Source organism: Schistocerca nitens, chromosome 11 (genome assembly GCF_023898315.1).
Source record: "Schistocerca nitens isolate TAMUIC-IGC-003100 chromosome 11, iqSchNite1.1, whole genome shotgun sequence".
Classification (NCBI taxonomy): domain Eukaryota; kingdom Metazoa; phylum Arthropoda; class Insecta; order Orthoptera; family Acrididae; genus Schistocerca; species Schistocerca nitens.
Window position 1 is genome coordinate 40,151,266 of NC_064624.1, and position 23,086 is coordinate 40,174,351.

Sequence of the window (23,086 nt, forward strand, 5' to 3'; positions counted from 1 at the left end):
CTCATTATCTATCCTTGTTTCCTCTCCGCTACACTCTCCCCAATGAAACCACAACCTACAGTCTATACAGAACACCCCCTCTTTCAAATTTCTACAGCAACCACCACACTTGTCACACATGGTTTGATAGTAAAACGTAACACAAAAGCAGAAAATAACTTCAACAGCAGAATAGTTTAACCTGTCCTAGTATGTAACTAAACACTAATGTAAACAAACTTATAAACTTGGCTCAGAAACTTTTAATCAACCACACAAATTGTGGATGAGACACGAATTAATTTAACTTTGAAGAGCCAAGTCTAGTCAAAAACAAATATCTACACTCGTACGAAATTTACGTCAAAATATGTAAACAAAAACGCAACTGCCGGCCTTTACAAAATATTTCCTTTTCGATGTAATTACGTTTAGAAAAGCAAAACCTTCAATACATAGATTAGATAAGAAGTAAATGCATCAGTCTAAAATGAATTATTAACTAAACTAGCTCTTATTTCAATATTAATCGCTTAACTTAATGAGAGCTTCATACACGCACATATGCCTGGCTACAGGGCTGTCAACCTAAGTACATTAAATAAGATTTAATACAACAATGAAAGTGTTACAGTTGTCTTAATGAGATTAGTTTATTATGGATATATAATCAGTTTGTTATGTATCCTTCAATAACTTTGTAATTTTAACTTTTATACTACAAACTGCAGAGATTATAGGAAAAGTAATAAATCTAATTAATATTACTGAGCTAGACCTGCTTTTATATGGAAATAACCAGATAGCCTTCGATGATGCACCCATTTGATGCAGTGTTACAGCCTTTCATGATCTGCAAGGCTAGACCTTCACAACTGGTAACAACATTTGCTGGCCCCAATGTTGTCATTCTGAACCACAATACTCCATCATTGCCCACTGGCATCACCATTGCAAAAGCTTAGAGACTGCCCAGCTGATGCATCTTGGCAGCCCTCATGCTGTCCCTGCTGGCTCAGTACATGGTCAGCACACCTGTTGCCTCGGCACCACCACACCACTGTATCAGTGCATCATTTCAGTTGGCTGTGTATATTTCTACAATAGCCAAAATTATTTCTACACTAGCCAAAATTGGCCAATTCGAACTCTAAATTAATGTACTATTATTTGTCACTTCTTAAATACTTTGAGTTTTCTATTCCTGTCCACTTTTTTTACTACATTTTGAAAATTGTTTCCCCTATTAGAACGTTGCATCCCTTAGCAAGAGCCACCGGTCCAAAGGAGCATTTTCCAACATCAAACTACTACTTTTGTAATTTTGAAATAATTAGCCTGCTGCTATGGAGGGGGAGTGAAGTGTGTGTGGTAGATTGATAGACCGAGTGGGGAACACTTTATGAAATACGTTTCACTTCAGAGCTGTGGCTAGTCAGGGGCTAGTTCTGTATCTGTTACCGCTGTATATACCTTGTTCACATTCATACAATTCTGACAGTGAGAATACTGATGGGGAGACATTTCCGAGAAGCATTCTTAGTGAGGAAAAACCTAGAAAACAATACAGCAACCAATCAGACCGCTGTTAATGGTCACATGGGGCCATAGAGCATAGCCGGGATCAATTTGGCTCAGTATTGGCAGCCAGCTTTCAGTCTGATCAGAGGTGTGCTTCTATCCCACTCTCCAGCACTATGCCCCTTAGTCTGTTAGTGGCCTTAGAAGCAAAGTTCTGATGTAAATACTAGTCAGTTGTTTTAAAGTACTCCTCATTGTTGTTTTTTCTTAAACAATGTGCTTGACTACCCTTACTCTTGGATCAACAACCTATGACGGACTTGTCCTTGACAATTCTTATACGACAGTTTATTATGTAGTGATTAGCTTAGGTTATTATTTTAATAGGTGCAGTTACACTCTTTAATTTATGGGTATGTACCGTGTTTATGTAGACTCAGTTCTTTGGGTGGTTTTTCCACACAACCACTGAATATGTTTATTTTCTGCTTACATCTTGTGTACCAGAGAAACACCATATGACCCATCCTTAGCTGATGCCTATAGATATTCAGTCCATATTGTGTACCTTTTTTAACATGTTACTACAAATTTTACAGTTTCTTAGAGATTCATAATATGTATAGTCGCCACACTTTGTAGTACATTTTCAGATTCATCAGAATATAAGGCTATTGTCCAGAAACCCGGTTTTTCTTTCCTTTTATTGGAAAATAATATTTAATACAAATGTATGTGGATGTTGGCTATTATGAATAACCCATACAGCAGTTGTGGATGTCCTATCATGAGAAAGATGAAATACAATGTAATCATATCATTACAAAGTGTCACAGCTAAAGTGTAGCAACACAGAACAGTGCCAATCACTTAATTATAACTATCTCCCATTGTTACACATATGATGAAACATACTAAACCACTTTCAACAATAACAAATAGGTAGGAAATCAAAATTAAAAACAATTGTTCTGAAATTAAAACTGAAGCTTAAGTGCAATTTTCCAAAAACCTCATGTATATTTACACAAGTTCAGAAAAATTCCCACAATGGAAACATCTTTGAATATATCACAAGAAATATTTAGTGCTCACGTTCTGAGCTCTCCCAAGTGTTGTTCTTGTGTATACAAATAACTGGAATCAAATCATAACACCTAATGCTTGTTTACCTATTTCATTTTTTTGTAGAACTTACGCAGTATTAAATGCTGAAGAAATAATTAAGAGCTTTGGTGGATAACATTAACCTATATCATCTATGAATCATGTACAGAGCTTTGTGAAACAAAAATTTTTCACAAAAAATATAGCTATTGTGCACTAGTGCAAATGGCAACCAAGCATGATGAATTTCTTAGATTACACATTTCCGCATCTGACCCATTTACATGAAGATGCACTGATGGGCAAAAATGTCATGAACACTGTTCATGAGGAGAATGAACGCCACGTTGTATGCACATGATGCGGTAAACAGATTACAAGTGTATAAGCAGACCAGAAGTTTACAAAGAATTGTTCTATCAATAAGATGGGCTGCGAACACGTAAATTTAATGATGTAAGTGACTTTAGCAAAGGGCAAATTACAGTGGCATTGCAGTTGGGAACTAGCACCTCAAAAGTGGTGATGCTGGTACAATGGATCTATGCTACTGTTGTGAACATCTGTGGAAAGTGGCTGAAAGGTGATAAATCCATAACCTTATGAAAAGAAGTAATACATCTGTACTTCATCACAAATCTAGGAGGTAAGAAGCTTGCCTGCTCTGTAGAGCTGGACATGTGGCAATATATGCCATATCTAATTACATAAAACAATGCTGGAGCAGTCATACACGTGTTTGAACCCACAGTTCAATGTACATTGTTGAATGTGTGGCTCTGGAACATATGGTCACTGTATGTTTCCATACCGATAATTGTCCATGTCACATGTGCAGAACGACTTCACATTGGTCTGAGTAGCATGGTAACTAACACTGATGTCTTGACCATACCATTTAGCTGATCTGAACGTGTGGAATACAAGTGGTGCAACATACACCCAGAAACATGTAAATGATGTGTCGAGTCCATATCATGTAGAATTGTCAAAGTACTGTATTCCAAAGGTGGACAAGCATGCTATTAAGCAGGTTCCTGTATTTGTTGTTATGTTTACTATTCCAGGATTAGTACTAACAGAACATAAATGTACACACTATTAATGACACACCAAATTTCTTGAGAAAACATCTGAGTAAAATAATTTTTATAATCATGTTTCTCCAGTATTGAGTTTACTAGCCGGAATGAAGCAAGTGCCATGAATATATTTTTACTGTCACTGTTTCTAAAATACAGAGTTACAAGCACTACATGATGACTTTGTTTGAAATAATAAGCAGCAAGTCATGACATTTCCTTGGCTTTATACTGAATATTGCAAGATACTTATGATTACTGACAAATGTAAGGATTTATCACAAATCACAATCTTCTTGTCGCAAGATCGATAGGAAAAAGGAGCAGTGCTAATGACAAAAACACATTTGATTCATGTTTCTGGAGTATTTGGTAATACCATTTCTTGACATCTGAAGCTACAGATATGAATTTTTTTGTCACATTATCTGTTAGCACTCTATAGTACACATCATTGCAAGTTTTTTCACAATTCTACGAGATTTTAATGTTATTTCACAGAAAGTACAATTTATTGTCCCCTGGTACATACATTATTTTATAGGCCTTGAGGGTACCAACCACGAAAACCTACTTGTGTAAACTAACACATACTTACAGTTTCTTTCTGATGTGAAGTAATGCATGTGTCTTGAGAGTGTCCAAGTAAGTGAAACTTCTGTCACAGATACCACATTTGTGAGGTCAACTTCCAGTGTGTTCAAATGCATGTGTCTTGAGATCACCTGATGTAGCAAAAGATTTCCTACAGATCTCACATTTGTGAGGTTTCTTTCCAGTGTGAATTAACCTGTGTTTCTTAAGATTGCCTATGATAGTAAAAGATTTCCCACAAATCTCACATTTATGAGGTTTGATTCCAGTGTGAATTAGTGTGTGTATTTTGAGATACTTTGACATGGCAAAACATTTCCCACAAAACTGACATTTATGAGGTTTGATTCCAGTGTGAATGAATGTGTGTACCTTGAGATCTCTTGACATGGCAAAACATTTCCCACAAATCTCACATTTGTGAGGTTTCTTTCCAGTGTGAATTAACCTGTGTTTCTTAAGATTGCCTATGATAGTAAAAGATTTCCCACAAATCTCACATTTATGAGGTTTGATTCCAGTGTGAATTAGTGTGTGTATTTTGAGATAGCTTGACATGGCAAAACATTTCCCACAAAACTGACATTTATGAGGTTTGATTCCAGTGTGAATGAATGTGTGTATCTTGAGATCGCTTGACATGGCAAAACATTTCCCACAAATCTCACATTTGTGAGGTTTCTTTCCAGTGTGAAAGAATACATGTCTGTTGAGTTCGTCTTTCATAGCAAAAGATTTCCCACACATCTCACATTTGTGAGGTTTCTTTCCAGTGTGAATTAATACATGTCTGTTAAGATGGCTTAATGTAGTAAAATATTTCCTACAAATCTCACATTTGTGAGTTTTCTTTCTAGTGTGAAATAATGTATGTGTCTTGAGATGGTGTGCCCTAGCAAAAGATTTCCCACAAATCTCACATTTGTGCCGTTTCTTTCCAGTGTGAATTAATACGTGATTTCTGAGATGTCCTGACATAGTGAAAGATTTCCCACAAATCTCACATTTGTGTGGTTTCTTTCCAGTGTGAATTAAACTGTGATTCTTGAGAACGCCTGCCCCAGCAAAAGATTTCCCACAAATCTCACATTTGTGAAGTTTCTTTCCAGTGTGAAGCAATGTGTGTGTTTTGAGATGGTTTGCCCTAGCAAAAGATTCCCCACACATCACACATTTGTGAGGTTTCTGTCGAGTGTGAATTAATGTGTGAGCCTTTAGATAACGTGACTGGGCAAACCATTTGTCACAAATATCACATTTGTGAAGTCTTTTCCCAGTATGAATGTAAACATGTGTCTTGAGATCACATGACCTAGCAAACAATTTGCCACAAATACCACATCTGTGAGTTCTGTTTGCAGTAAGTAGATCAGCCTGGGCACTGACATTAACAGCTATAGACAAAGTTCCATAATTACTTGTTTTGTCTCTATCATTTGTCATATGTGTGTTACACATGTCATTAGAGGGCTTCTTTGAATCTTTCCAAGTTTCCTTACATGAAGACTGCTCATTGTGTTCTGTGACAGAAACTTCTCCCTCGCTATCCAACAAGTTAGTTGTTTCATGCTCATCACTATGTCCATATTTTTCATGACTGTCAGCAGTTAAAACTTGACAATTCTCACTCATTCTCATATGCTTTTTCAAGCCAACATTACTGTGAAATACCTCACCACACCACTTACAAACATACGAAGGTGGTTGCGTTCCATCAATGTGCATAAACACATGCATTATGAGTCTGTATTTTGAAGAAAAGCTCTGTTGGCAGAAATTACAGCTATATACATGTAATTCCTTTTCCCTCGTACTACAGTCATATTGGGTGGCAACTGTGCATTCCTTATCAATAGTCACATCTTCTGCATTGGTACTGAACCCATGTGTTGACTTCTCCATGTCTATCACCAACTCATCCTGGACCAGTCTATGGTGACAAGTTTCTTCACATGATATGCTACAACTTCCACCAGTAGTCTGAGTAAATCTGAAGAGTGAGGAGGATAATGTTAAATATTGAGATTTACAACAAAGAAACAATATTTGAGTGACCATAAATCTAGTACTATAGGCCAGAAGTCCTAAAAGTGCATAAGAATTTACATATTCAGTAACTGTTACTGATTTAAAATTATAATATTCCACCAGAAGCAAAGAACTGATGAGGTAAAAGTGGTTTAAAACGAAAATAACCAGAGGAAATTCAATAATGATTATTCTGAGTCACTGCCGATTTGATCTGAAATCTTTAGATGAGAACTAAAATACTTCACTTTCACATGTTACAATCTTTTTAAAATACAGTGCTACAAGTCAATAGTCTACAACAATCTATTAAATGTATCAAAAATGTATCAGTTACATGTTTTAATTCAAAATTTTTAAGTTCAAGGTATTACAGATTTATTTAAGAGAAATAATTTGTAAATGTTCTCTTCCATTATGTAAGCTCTGTAAGTGCATTCTCTTTGTTTCGCCAACATTTTCACCTCTAGAAATGGTATATTTATTTCACTTGGTAAACAATTTATTTTGTTTCATTCCAAATAAATCAATTAATAGTGCAAGCATCAATATTTTCATTAGTTATCTACAATGGATGAAGATCAGCTGGACAATGACTGTTCATGAACAAGAATCAATGTGACATCAATCAAGGGAATAAATTTGCATACTGATGAATAAATGTGAATGACACACTTGCAGATGGGTTTAAACTAAAACTGTTTTTGGCACTGAAACTTGTATGAAGCCTTTCACAAATGGAAATACTGTCTGAACAGATGGAAATGGTTGCAAAGTTTATAGTACACTTGGAGTGAGCCTTTTTGAAAATTTTTACATCTTCCCAACATCTGGACTCCTGGCATTGCAGAACACCGTTGACTGAAGGACACACACATAAATGGTCACATCATCACCCATTAAATACTGAAGGGTAACACTACATACTGAGTGGCAGTGATAACAGCTGATGCATGAGCTACACCTGTAGTATCTGGGTTTCATTATTATACCTGCAGTTAAACCCTTTCCCACAGAACAGAACTGTAATGCTTTTCAGGTCCCCAGTATGTACATCACTCGGATATGAAACATTACAAACTACTGAAGGTGTGCAGGCTCCAGAGTTTTCTTTTGTTCTGACTGTACCTTTTCACTTTTTTGCACTGTGATGAGTATATAGTTTTGTTTTGGCATGGTATCTGGTAAATTTCGAGTGTTTTTGAACAGTTAATTGGATCACACGATTTTTTAAATGTAACTGGTGTGTCACATTCTAGAAGTTGACAACTGAATCACTAAATATTGTAACTTTTATAACTCAATAATTTACAACTTGTATTTTCATACATATGTACTTAAGTAACTGAACACTAATAATGATAAAACAAATCAGAAAAATATGCAAATAAGGTTTCAAACAAATATCTTTCTGTTTCTCAAAGTACTAGAAATAAAATTTACAATTAAAATTTTACAACATGCCAGTCAACCGTAAACAAACCAGAATAAGAAACAGAATTTCTGGAAAGCTTTAGCAATAAATAAATTTTGATGTTAATTATTTATCAATTGTTTGAGAGACCACCATATGAGCATTGTGTAGATACTGGGTGCTTGTGTCATATCCCTAATCTTTACTGCACAACATTTCGTGTGGCAGGTACATTGATAAACTATTCATCTACATCTACACAATTACTCTGCTATTCACAGTGCCTCGCAGATGGTTCAATGAATCACTTTCGAACTCACTCTCTACAATTCCACTCTCGAACGGCGTGCAGGAAAAACGAGCACTTAAATTTTTCTGTACGAGCCCTGATTTCTCTTATTTTATCGTGATGATCATTTCTCCCTATGTAAGTGGGTGCCAACAGAATGTTTTCACAATCGGAGGAGAAAACTGGCGATTCAAATTTCATGAGATCCTGTCGCAACGAAAAACGCCTTTGTTTTCATGACTGCCACTCCAATTCATATACCATGTCTCTGACACTATGTCCCCTACTTCGCGATAATACAAAACGAGCTGCCCTTCTTTGTACTTTTGTCAGTGTCATCCGTCAGTCCCATCTGACACAGATCCCACACCACACAGCAATACTCCAGAAAAGTGTGGACAAGCGTGGTGTAAGCAGTCTCTTTAGTAGACCTGTTGCACCTTCTAAGTGTTCTGCCAATGAATTGGAGTCTTTGGTCTGCTCTGATGTTGTTGTTGTGGTCTGCAGTCCTGAGACTGGTTTGATGCAGCTCTCCATGCTACTCTATCCTGTGCAAGCTTCTTCATCTCCCAGTACCTACTGCAACCTACATCCTTCTGCATCTGTTTGGTGTATTCATCTCTTGGTCTTATTCTACGATTTTTACCCTCCACACTGCCCTCCAATGCTAAATTTGTGATCCCTTGATGCCTCAAAACATGTTCTACCAACCGATCCCTTCTTCTGGTCAAGTTGTGCCACTAACTCCTCTTCTCCCCAATCCTATTCAGTACCTCCTCATTAGTTATGTGATCTACCCATCTAATCTTCAGCATTGTTCTGTAGCACCACATTTCGAAAGCTTCTCTTCTCTTTTTGTCCAAACTATTTATTCTCCATACAAATACTTTCAGAAACGACCTCCTGACACTTAAATCTGTACTCGATGTTAACAAATTTCTCTTCTTCAGAAACGCATTCCTTGCCATTGCCAGTCTACATTTTATATCCTATCTACTTCGTCCATTGTCAGTTATTTTTCTCCCCAAATAGCAAAACTCATCTACTACTTTAAGTGTCTCATTTCCTAATCTAATTCCCTCAGCATCACCCGACTACATTCCATTATCCTCGTTTTGCTTTTGTTGATGTTCATCTTATATCCTCCTTTCAAAACACTGTACATTCTGTTCAGCTGCTCTTTCAAGTCCTTTGGTGTATCCAACATAATTACAATGTCATCACGAACCTCAAAGTTTTTATTTCTTCTCCATGGATTTTAATACCTACTCCGAATTTTTCCTTTTGTTTCCTTTACTGCTCGCTCAATATACAGATTAAATAACATCGAGGAGAGGCTACAACCCTGTCTCACTCCCTTCCCGACCACCGCTTACCTTTCATGCCCCTCTACTCTTAATTGCCATCTGTTATCTGTACAAAATGTAAATAGCCTTCAACTCCCTGTATTTTACCCCTGCCACCTTTAGAATTTGAAAGAGAGTATTCCAGTCAAAATTGTCAAAAGCTTTCTCTAAGTCTACAAATGCTAGAAACATAGGTTTGCCTTTCCTTAATGTTTCTTCTAAGATAAGTCGTAGAGTCAGTATTCCTCACATGTTCCAATATTTCTACGGAATCCAAACTGATCTTCCCAGAAGCCGGCCTGTAACAGTTTTTCCAGTCGTCTATAAAGAATTCACGTTAGTATTTTGCAGCTGTGACATATTAAACTGATACTTCGGTAATTTTCACTTCTGTCAACACCTACTTTCTTCAGGTTTGCAATTATCATATTCTTCTTGAAGTCGAGGGTATGTCGCCTGTCTCATAGATCTTGCGCACCAGATGGTAGAGTTTTGTCAGGACTGGCTCTTCCAAAGCCTTCAGTAGTTCTAATGGAATGTTGTCCACTCCCGGGGCCTTGTTTCGACTCAGGTCTTTCAGTGCTCTGTCAAACTCTTTATGCAGTATCATATCTCCCATTTCATCTTCATCTAAATCCTCTTCCATTTCCATAATATTTTCCTCAAGCAAATCGCACTAGTAGAGACCCTCTATACAGGGTGTTACAAAAAGGTACAGCCAAATTTTCAGGAAACATTCCTCACACACAAATAAAGAAAAGATGTTATGTGGGCATGTGTCCGGAAACGCTTAATTTCCTTGTTAGAGCTCATTTTAGTTTCGTCAGTATGTACTGTAATTCCTCGATCCACTGCCAGTTGGCCCAATTGAAGAAAGGTAATGTTGACTTCGGTGCTTGTGTTGACATGCGACTCATTGCTCTACAGTACTATCATCACGCACATCAGTACGTAGCATCAACAGGTTAGTGTTCATCACGAATGTAGTTTTGCAGTCAGTGCAATGTTTACAAATGCGGAGTTGGGAGATGCCCAATTGATGCATGGATTAGCACGGGGCAATAGCAGTGGTGCAGTGTGTTTGTATTGAGACAGATTTCCAGAACATAGGTGTCCCGACAGGAAGACGTTCGAAGCAATTGATCGGCGTCTTAGGGAGCATGGAACATTCCAGCCTATGACTTGCGACTGGGAAAGACCTAGAACGACGAGGACACCTGCAATGGACGAGGCAATTCTTCGTGCAGTTGACGATAACCCTAATGTCAGCACCAGAGAAGTTGCTGCTGTACAAGGTAACGATGACCACGTCACTGTACGGAGAGTGCTACGGGAGAACCAGTTGTTTCCGCACCGTGTACAGCGTGTGCAGGCACTGTCAGCAGCTGATTGGCCTCCACGGGTACACTTCTGTGAATGGTTCATCCAACAATGTGTCAATCCTCATTTCAGTGCAAATGTTCTCTTCATTTTTACGTGATCAAATTGTAAATTTTCACAATCAACATGTGTGGCCTGACGAAAATCCGCACGCAATTGTGCAATCACGTCATCAACACAGGTTTCCGTGAACGTTTGGGCAGGCATTGTTGGTGATGTCTTGATTGGGCCCCATGTTCTTCCACCTACGCTCAATGGAGCACGTTATCATGATTTCATACGAAATACTCTACCTGTGCTGCTAGAACATGTGCTTTTACAAGTACGACACAACATGTGGTTCATGCATGATGGAGCTCCTGCACATTTCAGTCGAAGTGTTCGTACGCTTCTCAACAACAGATTCGGTGACCGATGGATTGGTAGAGGCAGACCAATTCCATGGCCTCCACGCTCTCCTGACCTCAACCCTCTTGACTTTCATTTATGGGGGCATTTGAAAGCTCTTGTCTACGCAACCCCGGTACCAAATGTAGACTCTTCATGCTCGTATTGTGGACGGCTGTGATACAATACGCCATTCTCCAGGGCTGCATCAGTGCATCAGGGATTCCATGCGAGGGAGGGTGGATGCATGTATCCTCGCTAATGGAGGACATTTTGAAAATTTCCTGTAACAAAGTGTTTGAACTCACGCTAGTACGTTCTGTTGCTGTGTGTTTCCATTCCATGATTAATGTGATTTGAAGAGAAGTAATAAAATGACCTCTAACATAGAAAGTAAGCATTTCCGGACACATGCCCACATAACATATTTTCTTTCTTTGTTTGTCAGGAATGTTTCCTGAAACTTGGCCGTACCTTTTTGTAACACCCTGTATACTCCTTCCACCTTTCTGCTTTTCCTTCTTTGCTTAGGGCTGGGTTTCCATCTGAGCTCTTGATATTCATACAAGTGGCTCTCTTTCCTCCAAAGGTCTCTCTAATTTTCCTGTAGGCAGTATCTACCTTACCCCTAGTGAGATAAGCCTTTACAGCCTTACATTTGTCCTCTAGCCATCCCTGCTTGGCCATTTTGCACTTCCTGTCGATCTCATTTTTGAGACGTTTGTATTCCTTTTTGCCTGCTTCCTTTCCTGCATTTTAATATTTTCTCCTTTCATCAATTAAATTCAATATTTCTTCTGTTACCCAGGGATTTCTACTAGCCCTCGTCTTTTTACCTACTTGATCCTCAGCTGCCTTCACTATTTCATTCCTCAAAGCTACCTATTCTTCTTCTACTGTATTTCTTTCCCCCATTCGTGACAATTGTTCCATTATGCTCTCCCTGAAACTCTGTATGACCTCTCAGTTAGTCTGTTTATCCAGATCCCATCTCCTTAAATTCCCATTGCAGTTTCTTCAGTTTTAATATACAGTTCATAACCAATAGACTGTGGTTACAGTCCACATCTGCCCCTGGAAATGTCTTACAATTTAAAACCTGGTTCATAAGTCTCTGTCTTACCATTATATAATCTATCTGATTCATTTTAGTATCTCCAGGATTCTTCCATGTGTACAACCTACTTTTATGATTCTTTAACTAAGTGTTAGCTATGATTAAGTTATGCTCTGTGCAAAGTTCTACCAGATGGCTTCCTCTTTCATTTTTTACCCCCATCCATATTCACCTACTATGTTTCCTTCTGTCCCTTTTTCTCTACCCACAATATTATCTATGTGATCGTTAGAATTTAGGTTATTTGTAATCCCTAAGAATTTAGTTGAATTTACAGCCTTCAGTTTTGTGTGACTTATCGCGTAATTGTAATTTAGCACACTTCTTTTAAGACTCATCTGAATAACTTCATACTTTCCCTTATTCAGGGTCAGATGCCACTTTCTGAACCATACAGATATCTTATGTAAATCATTTTGCAAGTCGTTTCTATCATCTGATAACTTTAGAAGACGGTAAATGACAGCATCATCTGCAAACAATTTAAGACAGCTACCCAGATTGTCTCTGATGTTAATATAGATCAGGAACAATAGCAGGGCCTATAACACTTCCTTGGGGAACGCCGGATATTACTTGTTTTACTCGATGACTTTCCGTCTATTAGTACGAACTGTGACCTTTATGACATGAAATCACGAATCCAGTCGCACAACTGAGGCGATATTCTGAAGGCACACAGTTTGGTTAGAAGACGCCTGTGAGGAACAGTATCGAAAGCCTTCTGTAAATCTAAAAATATGGAATCAATTTGACATTCCTTGTCGATAACACTTATTACTTCACGAGTATAAAGAGTCAGTTGTGTCTCACAAGAACGATATTTTCTGAAACCATGCTGACTATATGTCGATAAATCGTTTTCTTCGAGGTACTTCATAATGTTTGAATACAGTATATGTTCCAAAACCCAACTGCAAATTGACGTTAGTGATATAGGTCTGTAATTTAGCGGGTTACTCCTACTTCCCTTTTTGGGTATTTGTGTGACTTGTGCAATTTTTCAGTCTTTAGGTACGGATCTTTCGGTGAGCGAGTTGTCGTATATAATTGCTAAATATGGAGCTATTTTATCAGCATACTCTGAGAGAAACCTGACTGGTATACAATCTGGACCGGAGGCTTTGCCATTATTAAGTGATTTAAGCTGCTTTGTTACTCCGAGGATATCTAATTCTATGTTTCTCATCTTGGCAGTTGTTCTTGATTGGAATTCAGGAATATTTACTTCATCTTCTTTGGTGAAGGTGTTTCGGAAAACCGTGTTTAATAAATCTGCTTTAGTGGCACTATCTTCAGTGACTTCACCGTTGTTATCTCGCAGTCAAGGTATTGCGTGTTGCCACTGGTGTGCCTTATGTATGACCAGAATGTCTTTCAGTTTTCTGCCAGATTTCGAGACAGAATTTCGTTGTGGACATTATCGAAAGCATCTCGCATTGAAGTATGCGCCATATTTCGAACTTCTGTACAACTTTGCCAATCTTGAGGATTTTGCGCTCTTTTAAATTTGGCATGCTTTTTTCGTTGCTTCTGCAACAACGATCTGACCCACCTAGTGTACCATGGGGGATGAGTGCCATCACTTATTAATTTATGTGGTATTTATCTCTCAATTGCTGTCGATACTATCTCTTTGAAAACATACCACAACTTTTCTACACTTACATGATCAGATCGGAAGGAGTGAAAACTGTCTCTTAAGAGGGCGTTAAGAGCATTTTTATCAGCTTTTTTAAATAGATATACTTTGCGTTTCTTTTTGATGGTTGCAGTGATGATGGAAGCGCACATGTATTTTATCAACACATATACTACAGCCTGGACAATAACACTGCTGATGGTTTACACCACATTTGTTAAAAAGTTTGGCATGATAGCTGTTACCTCTATTTTATTCCTTCCTTTGTTCTCTCAATTTTTCAACGAAAGGGCTGTCATTATGAACAAAAACAGTTTCTCACATTCGATTTATCTACGCCAGCACCCTTCTACCCAAGAACTAGTTGGGTTGGGGGATCAATGGGAATTTGCAACCTTTACTCAGTCTTTTGGCCGACGCTGGTTGCAAAGTGCCATTACATATACAGGCTAGTATCACGATGGGGTCACCATTCCCAAAGTCCCTCCCCCCCCCCCTGTTCTGGGACATAATTAGTGAATTAGTGTACCCCAACTGTTTGCATCCAGTGTAATCCATGGGAAAATGGGAATGTCTGCAAGCTGTGTAACTAAGGTGGAATGTGGGGACAAGCCTGCTATTCACCTAGCAGGCTGTAGAAAACCACCTAAAAACCACATCCAGGCTGGCCGGCACACTGGCCCTTCGTCGTTATCTGCCAGGTAGATTCGATCCGGGGTCAGCACGCCTACTGGAATCCAGGAAGCAGTGTGTTAGTGCTCTCGGCTACCCTGGTGGGTCGTTTCTTACATCACCGTGAAACTATTACATCTGGTTCCACCTACTAAGGAAAGATACTCGATGCACTTGATGCCAGGGTTGGAGACTGTTGTGAATACAAGCAAGACTATTAAATCTTATCTCAGAAACATTAATATCATGCAAAGAAGGTATGTTCTTTTGAACATTTTTATATTATCAAGATTTTGTTTCATCACTGTTGAATCTCATCTAAAATATCTTCAGGGAAAAGTACACCTGATTTCTAGCTCAATGTCTCGATTCCTGACCAACGCATTACCACTTAGTCACAGGACAGGAATCTGCAAAGCAATGTTATATTGTCTAGCATAAACATTGCTTGGATTGTGCATGCCTCCATTTGAGTTTCCCCTACAATAAAAGCAGGAGTCATGGTGATATGAGTATGTCTTCTGTTCTCATTTCCACCACGACCACTACTACTACCAAGCCATTTTCTGAATTTGTATCACCAATTTCCATCATGTAATCTTGATGAATATTAGTGTCATCACAACTTCATAAATCATTTACCCAAATATACGTTGAAGTACAGTTCTCTTACTCTCAGAAATCATGTGGGTCGCTCAACTGCACAGTCATCAGTCCCAATTTTTACACAGTGTTTTTTTTTACACAGTCCAATGTAGCCACTGTCACGAATGATGATGACGATGATGATCAAATGATGAGGACAATGCAAACACCCAGTCATTAGGCAGAGAAGGTCCCCAACCCAGCCAGGAATCGAACCCAGGACCCCATGATCCAGAAGCAGCAATGTTAGCTACTAGATCACGAGCTGTGAACAGAACTCATGGAGAATAAGAAGTCTGATCAGACTGGTTTGAATGGTTAGGGAGACATGGGGCACACTGCATATTGTAAAAGACACTGACAGAGGTCACTACAATTATTACACTGTAATAACAATAAACACAATCTGTTGACAAAAACCCCTGCTGAGTGGCAATCATAGAACGAGTGTGGTATCTGCTAGACGTCATAGCAACTTTATTATGAATTTACCGAGGGTAAAATCGTCTGAAAAGCACCCTGTTTTCATAACAAGAAATCTATCCGAGGGGTTTTAACTGATTTTAATTAAACTGAGAGTGTTCGGGGTGCTGCAGTGTGGGCTCTATACTTTGCAGGATGCTGTAACATTGTAGGATGTATATTAACTGGTGTCCTCACAGAGCATGCTGAAAAAGAATTTTTCACTTTCCGCCACCAGGTGAAAATATGGCGCTATAAGCAGTGAGAATGAGCTATCAGGCAGGAAAAAGAGAAGAACGATCAGACCAATGATAATGGTGGTTCTGGTACATTTGTTAGGATATGATCAGAAGTCACATATTCAAAATGGTCTACTGACTCTGCAACATGATGTATCCATGACATGACATAGTTAATAGTTGTCTATATCATATACAGTGTAATCAGATTGACTGTCATCATATGATAGCTTATTGATCAGGGGTATCTGGATACATCCCCAATAAATCTTTCACATATCCCAACATCCACATGTCACATGAATTTATATCAGAGGATCTCGAAGGCCACATATCTTGAAACTGCCTAGATATGATGCAGATGATACTGAAATTTACATGAAACCAATGGTTCACTCGACAAATGACATACCATCAAAATAATGGTACATGTATTTTCATGAAATGTTGGAATCACGTAGCATAACAAGGTCCTTATAAAGTTCAGATGTGACTGTACTCCTAAGAGGTGCATGACGTGTCATTATCTTCGAGGAACACTGGCTGAAAATGAAGGGGGCTTGTGAAATCACACCACACTATCACATAAACTGGGTGCATTGGATGTTCCTGCACAAGATTTAGGAGGAAATCCCCCATATGTGACAGTTCTGTGCATTCACAGCCCCGTGCAGAGTAAAATATGCCTTGTCCATCCAAAGAATATTCCCCAGCCAAAAGTCGCTCATTTCCATGCATGCCAAAAATGAAGGCAAAATGAAAGCATTGTAGCCTATCTTGGGGCTTCTTTAGCAGCACATTCAGAGCCTTATAGATATACTAGTGTAAAATGTGTCACCAAATCTTTTTAACTGTTGACTGGGGGGAGGCACAGTCAGAGGTAGTGTGTGTGTGGGGGGGGGGGGGGAGGGAGAGAGAGAGGGGAGAGAGAGTGAGAGAGGGGGGAGAGAGATCCTGTGAGAATGCTAGCACTTACTGCAGAATTTGAGGCATCTGCTGCATGATCAGCTGTAGCTAAAAGCAACTTCAACAACCGCTATGGCAATCTGCTGCACCACCCAATTCACTTATTTCTTCAAATTCCTTTATTGTATTCTTCAACACATTTATTTACATGGGGTCTCTTCACAGCCATTTATTTCAATGATATTCCTGCAATGCAGTGCTGCTGTTCTGATAAAACAGCTGTACCACTTGTGCACGGCGTTTCTTCTCAACAGGCACTTCATTTCATTTCATATGGAAGACATACCTTCTTAACTGGGTGTATATACAAACAAGACAAATTTTCCAGATTTCCCAGCCAGAAACGCGCTTCCTAAGGTGAAAAACTTTTTATTGGGTGGAAGTTCATTTTTCCATGTTAAAAGATGGTATCGTTTCCACAGGAGCTGTAAACCTTATCAATCCATTGAATGGTTATGGATTTATAAGCCTGTATAGAGCTTTCTGGCAGTTTAGGAATCTCAACCTACCTGGAGATACGGGCGGGGGAGATACATGGGAGACAGAGAGAGGAAGGGAGAGTTAGAGATAAAACAGGAAAGGAACTAGTGCCTGAGGTGCACAGGATGGAAAGGGTATATGGGAGGGGAGGGGGGGGGAGAGGGATGAGAGGACCCTTGTGCCTCCTCCCTGTGCTTCTGCTACTTTTACATGTATCAGCTCCTATTCCAAGTGCCCTCGGCTCAGCATGCACAGGACCAAGATTTCAGTACAGTTCAAATGCATGTCATATTCACTGTTATGTGCATAAGCATCCAGCCATGAACACCTCCACTCCCATGGCCAGAGCTCCATCAACTATCATGCAGCTTTGCCCTGTGCACCTCACATCTCTGAGCCCATTATGCCGTATGACGTCACTGCAATTAACATGTATGAAGTGTTGCATATGTTCGAATTGTTTAAAATGCCTGTCCATACAAGAAACGTTTAAAAACTGGTCTACCTGTAACTCTCATTATGTTTTGTTACTATTTTATCAGTAGGAGGTTCTACTTTCTTTTTGAAACATCTATGCACAGCACTCTCTCAGCATTTGCATCTTGACAATGACTGATTAAGACATCGAGTGTACATATTAAAAACAAACAAGAAATCTCACTGCTAAGCATTCGATTTTCTATACTCAGTTAATTTACTTTTTGTCCATGGCACACTGTAACGGGAGTGCTGATGATTTAGATATTGACGCAATTTGCTATTGTTGCTATGGTATTCCAGAAAATGTAATGAGAACAGTGTTGGTAAATATGTGAAGAGCAAGTGGCTCTGAGACAATTATCAGCCACACCACCTAAATGTCCTAAGCCCACGAGCATATATATATATATATATATATATATATATATATATATATATATATATATATATATATATATATATATGATGACGATGATGCCTGATGATCTATATCTACATGATAACTCTGCAATTCACGATTAGGGGCGTGGCAGATGGGCATAGAACCATAATTTTTAATTTACTTCTCTACCATTCCACTCTTATTGCGTGCAGGGTTACATCTTTTCATGTGAGCTCTAATTTCTCGTACTTTTCTATGATGATAATTTCTCCCTACATAGATGGACGCCAAAAAAATATTATCAAACTCTGACGACAAAATTCGTGTTTGAAATTTCACGAAAATCTCTGGCTCTAGGGAAAAACGCCTTTGTTCTAATTACCGCCATCCAGTTCATGTATCGTATCCATAGCACTCTCTCCCTGATTTCGTGATAATACAAAAGGAGCTGTTATCCTTTAAATTGCTTTGATGTCCCACACCACACTGCAATACTCCACAAGAGGACAGACAAGCACAGTGTAAGCAGTTTCTTTAGTAGACCTGTTACATTTTCCAAGTGGTCTGCCAAAAAATCAATCTTTGGTTTGCTTTCTCCAGAGCATTATCTATATGAATGTTATGATTTAATTTACTCATAAGTGTAATCCCTACTATTTAGTTGAGTTCACAGCTTTTAGGTTTGTATGATTTATCGTGGTAGCGAAATTTAGCACATTCCTTTCAATACTCATTTGGTTTACTTCATACTTTCCATTATTTACAGTCAGATGTCATTTTTCACATCATACAGATATCTTTATCACTTCACAATTCGTTTTGATCATCTGATGACTTCACAATAAGGTAAATGACAGCATAATCTGCAAACAATCAAAGAGAGCTGCTCAGATTGTCTCTTAAATCGTGTACATAGATCAGGTACAAGAGAGGGTCTATAACACTTACTTGGGAAACGTCAGATATTACTTCGATGACTTTCTGTCACATATTACGAACTGTTACCTTCCTGGTACAAAATCACGAATAAGTGCAAACAACTAGGATGATACTCCAGGGGCACACAACGTAATCGGAAATCACTTGTGAGGAACAGTGTCGAAAGCTTTCTGTTAAACAAAAAATATGGAATCAATGTAATATCCATCTGCCCAAATCAGTCATTACTTTGCGAGAATAAAGAGCTTGTTGTGTTTCACAAGAATTATGTTCTCCAAATATGTGTTATTTGTCCATAAATGATATCTTGAACGTAATTCACAATGTTCAAAAGATTATATTTTCCAAAATCCTACTGCAAAGTGGCGTTAGTGGTATGGGTGGGCATTTCATCGGATTACTCCCATTTCCTTTCTTGGGTTCCGGTCTAATTTGTGCTACTTTCCTGTCTTTGGGTACTGATCTTTCTGCAGTTGAAGAGTTGCATATGACTGCTAAGTATGGAGCTATTGTATCAGCATATTCTGAAAAGAACCTGGGTGGTGTACAGTCTGACCCAGAGGCATTGCCTTTCTTAAGTGTTAAGCTACTCCACCACGTTTAGGATACCCACTTCTAAGTTACTCAAGTAGGCAGTTATTCTTGATTAGAATTCTGGAATACTTCGCTTTTCCTGTGAAGGAATTGATAAAATTCGTCTTCAGTAACTCGCTTTAGTAGCACTGTCGTCAATAACTTTACCATTGTTATCACGCAGTGAAGGTATTAATGCACCTTGTCAATTGTATACTTAACATACAACCAGAATTTCTTTGGGTTTTCTGCTAGATTTCGACACAGAGTGTCGTTCTGGAAACTATTAAAAGCCTCTCTCATTGAAGTTTGCACTAAATTTCGAGCTTCTGTAAAACTTCGCCAATCCTGTGGATTTTGCATTCATTTAAATTTGGCATGTGTATTTCATTGCTTCTCCAACACTGGTCTGACCTGTTTTGTGTCAGTACCACTTATTAATTTATTTGATATGTATCTCTCAGTTATTACTTATTTTAGTTCAAACCACATCTGGACTATGTTTAGAAAGACTTATCTGAAGGAGTGGAAACTGTCTCTTTGGGATGTGTCAAGTGAATTTTTATCTGCTTTTTCTGGGGTATGTATTATGCGTTTATTTTGGTGAGTTTTGATGTTGCAGTATTCACTCTTGTGAACTTTTCATGGCTCAACAACATTGTTGTCACTAATCCCTGTACCTGATATGCTCCCTGTTTGGCCATGGTTATTAAGATGTCAAAGATGTTTTCTCAACCATTTACACTTTCAGTGCGTTTCTGAACTCACTGTGCAAAATAATTTTCAGACACACCATTCAGTTCGGTTTTGGACGACATTTTATGCCTTCCACTGACATTGTATTTTCGCCAATATATCGAGGGTAGACTAAAGTCCCCACCAACTATAATTCTACGAGTGGCATACCTATTTCAAATGACAAGTTTTCTTTTAACTTTTCAGCATGTTTCATCCAAATCAGAGCATTGGTGAAGGGAACTTATTAATTTATTTCAGTTAGTAGGTGTAAGCTCCACCCGTAATAATCATACTGTGTAGGCTTTCACAGTCAGCGTCCCCATTAGTTAAAACTTATGGCCTTAGAGGCCGTGGTCAATCTGTAAAACTACTACTTCCTGACGTTTCTTTGGCAACTGCGGGCAGCAGTGTGTCAATGCCTGGCAGCCAGGCTCTGGAGGTCCCAACATTGCCTGTCCATGATTTATTTGGCTCTGAGCACTACGGGACTTAACATCTCAGGTCATCAGTCCCCTAGAACTTAGAACTACGTAAACCTAACTAACCTAAGGACATCACACACATCCATGCCCTAGGCAGGATTCGAACCTGCGATCGTAGCGGTCGCGCGGTTCCAGACTGAAGCGCCTAGAACCGCTCGGCCACCAGCGGCCGGCCATGACTTATTTCCAGTATTACAATGAGTTTCACGAACAAACAGAAGGCGTGGCCACGGGCAGCCCTCTGAGTCCAGCTGTTGCTAATCTTTTCATGGAATTTTTTGAACAGTAAGCGCTGCAGTCGGGCTGAAAAAGTCCTTGAAAGTGGTGTCGGTACGTGGATGGGACTTTTGTGATATGGAATCACAGTAGAGAGGAACTGTACGGTTTCTTGGTGTATCTGAATAGTATTAATCCAAAGATACAATTTACTATGGAGAAACAGAGAAATGGCAACTAAATTTTTTGGACATATTAGCAATTAAACAGGCAATGGGATTCTAGGGCATAAGGTGTATAGAATAGAAACACATCGACTATTACCTCCATAAGCATTCGAACCATCATCCCAGGCAGAAGAGATGTGACATTAAAACATTGGTGGACAGAGCTAGTAAGTTTATTTTCAAGTTGATCTAAATAATTTACGAATGGCTGTTAAGAAAAATGGATACGCCGACAACGACATCGAGCGAGCACTTCATCCCAGAAGAAAAGTATGTGACAACATGCAGCAACAACTGTCAGCTGGAAAAGTTTTTCTTCTATTTATTCACAATATTACGGACTGTATTGGGAAAGGTTTGGCCAACCGAACACAAAAGGAACTGTCGACTGGGATATACCGACAAATCAGCTGTAGCAAAACATGTTTTTAAGGAAGGTGATCATGAAATAAAATTTAGTGAGACATGCGTGTTAGCCAGAACATCGATTATTATGCACGTATGTATAGGAAAGCTATAGAAATTATGGACCACCACAATGATTTCAACACAAAAGAGGACGGCTTAAAGTTAGACAGGATATTGTGGTCGACTTTGTTCCAACGATGTGACGATCGATTACATTCATTCAAGAATAATGATGTTTGTCAAAGACAGATTTATAGTCGGCCCCACGTGACATATGTTGGTGCCCTCTATGCACACTATATAAACGGGAAATCCATGGCCTGGCAGCCATTGTTTACTCACCTCCGAAGAGTAGGCAACGAAACGTCAGGAAGAGGTAGTTTTACAGATAGACCATGACATCTGAGGTCAGAACTTTTCATTGATCGCTACCCTTACTACCTCACAGGAGCTATCTACTTAAATTTCACTACAAGGTAAACTACTTCAAATGGTTCAAATGGCTCTGAGAACTATGGGACTCAACTGCTGTGGTCATTTGTCCCCTAGAACTTAGAACTACTTAAACCTAACTAACCTAAGGACGTCACACAAATCCATGCCCGAGGCAGGATTCGAACCTGCGACCGTAGCAGTCACACGGTTCCGGACTGCGCGCCTAGAACCGCGAGACCACCGCGGCCGGCTCGTAAACTACTTCGAACAGCAATGAACACTACATCACCAAATGTATTTCATCTATTCTTTGCGAGCATGCTTAGGTCGCTTCAAAAATTTCAGCTGAACTTATTTAAATACCTATAACGATTTGAGATTCGGTGCTTCCTATTAGAGCTTTCAGCCCTCGATCTTTTCTAATGCAACTACGACAATTTACAGCTACGATACTTACTGTGTTGTGTCTACCCTCTTTCTGTGTTCTACTTGCAGCTTTTGAAACTGAAGCACTTTCTGCACTTACCTGAGACCCTCTAATTAAAAAAAAAAAAAAGCCCAGTCCCCTCTACACATCCGCATACTCGTGGAACTGCTTCCTTTGTGTAGTTGACTCCTGAGCCATTTAGCTGAATCCGTAAATCCACCATCTTCTGACGCTAGTTGGGGAATCTGCAACCTACACAGCTGCAGAACTGTCTGGGACTCTGATTCAGACATTCACTCCACTCTGTATAAAAGAACCACCTTCAGTTCTGCCCATGATGCTTCAGATGGTGAGCTCTGCCTTCGTCTCGCATACAAGACTGGCAGTCTTTACTAGCCAGTCGCCTGAAACCTGAGAGAACCTCTTCCA

At 39.1% G+C, this 23,086-nt stretch overlaps 1 protein-coding gene across 1 annotated transcript in view; it reads right to left on the minus strand.

Annotated features, from left to right (window-relative positions):
• Positions 1–3,894: 3,894 nt before the first annotated feature.
• Positions 3,895–23,086, minus strand: part of LOC126213020 (zinc finger protein 83-like) — a 96,148-nt gene continuing 76,956 nt past the window's right edge. Inside the window, exon 7 of the mRNA XM_049940579.1 lies at positions 3,895–6,273. Within this exon, the coding sequence (XP_049796536.1) occupies positions 4,374–6,273 (1,900 nt within the window). The 3' untranslated portion in view covers positions 3,895–4,373. The remainder of the gene's footprint in view (positions 6,274–23,086) is intronic.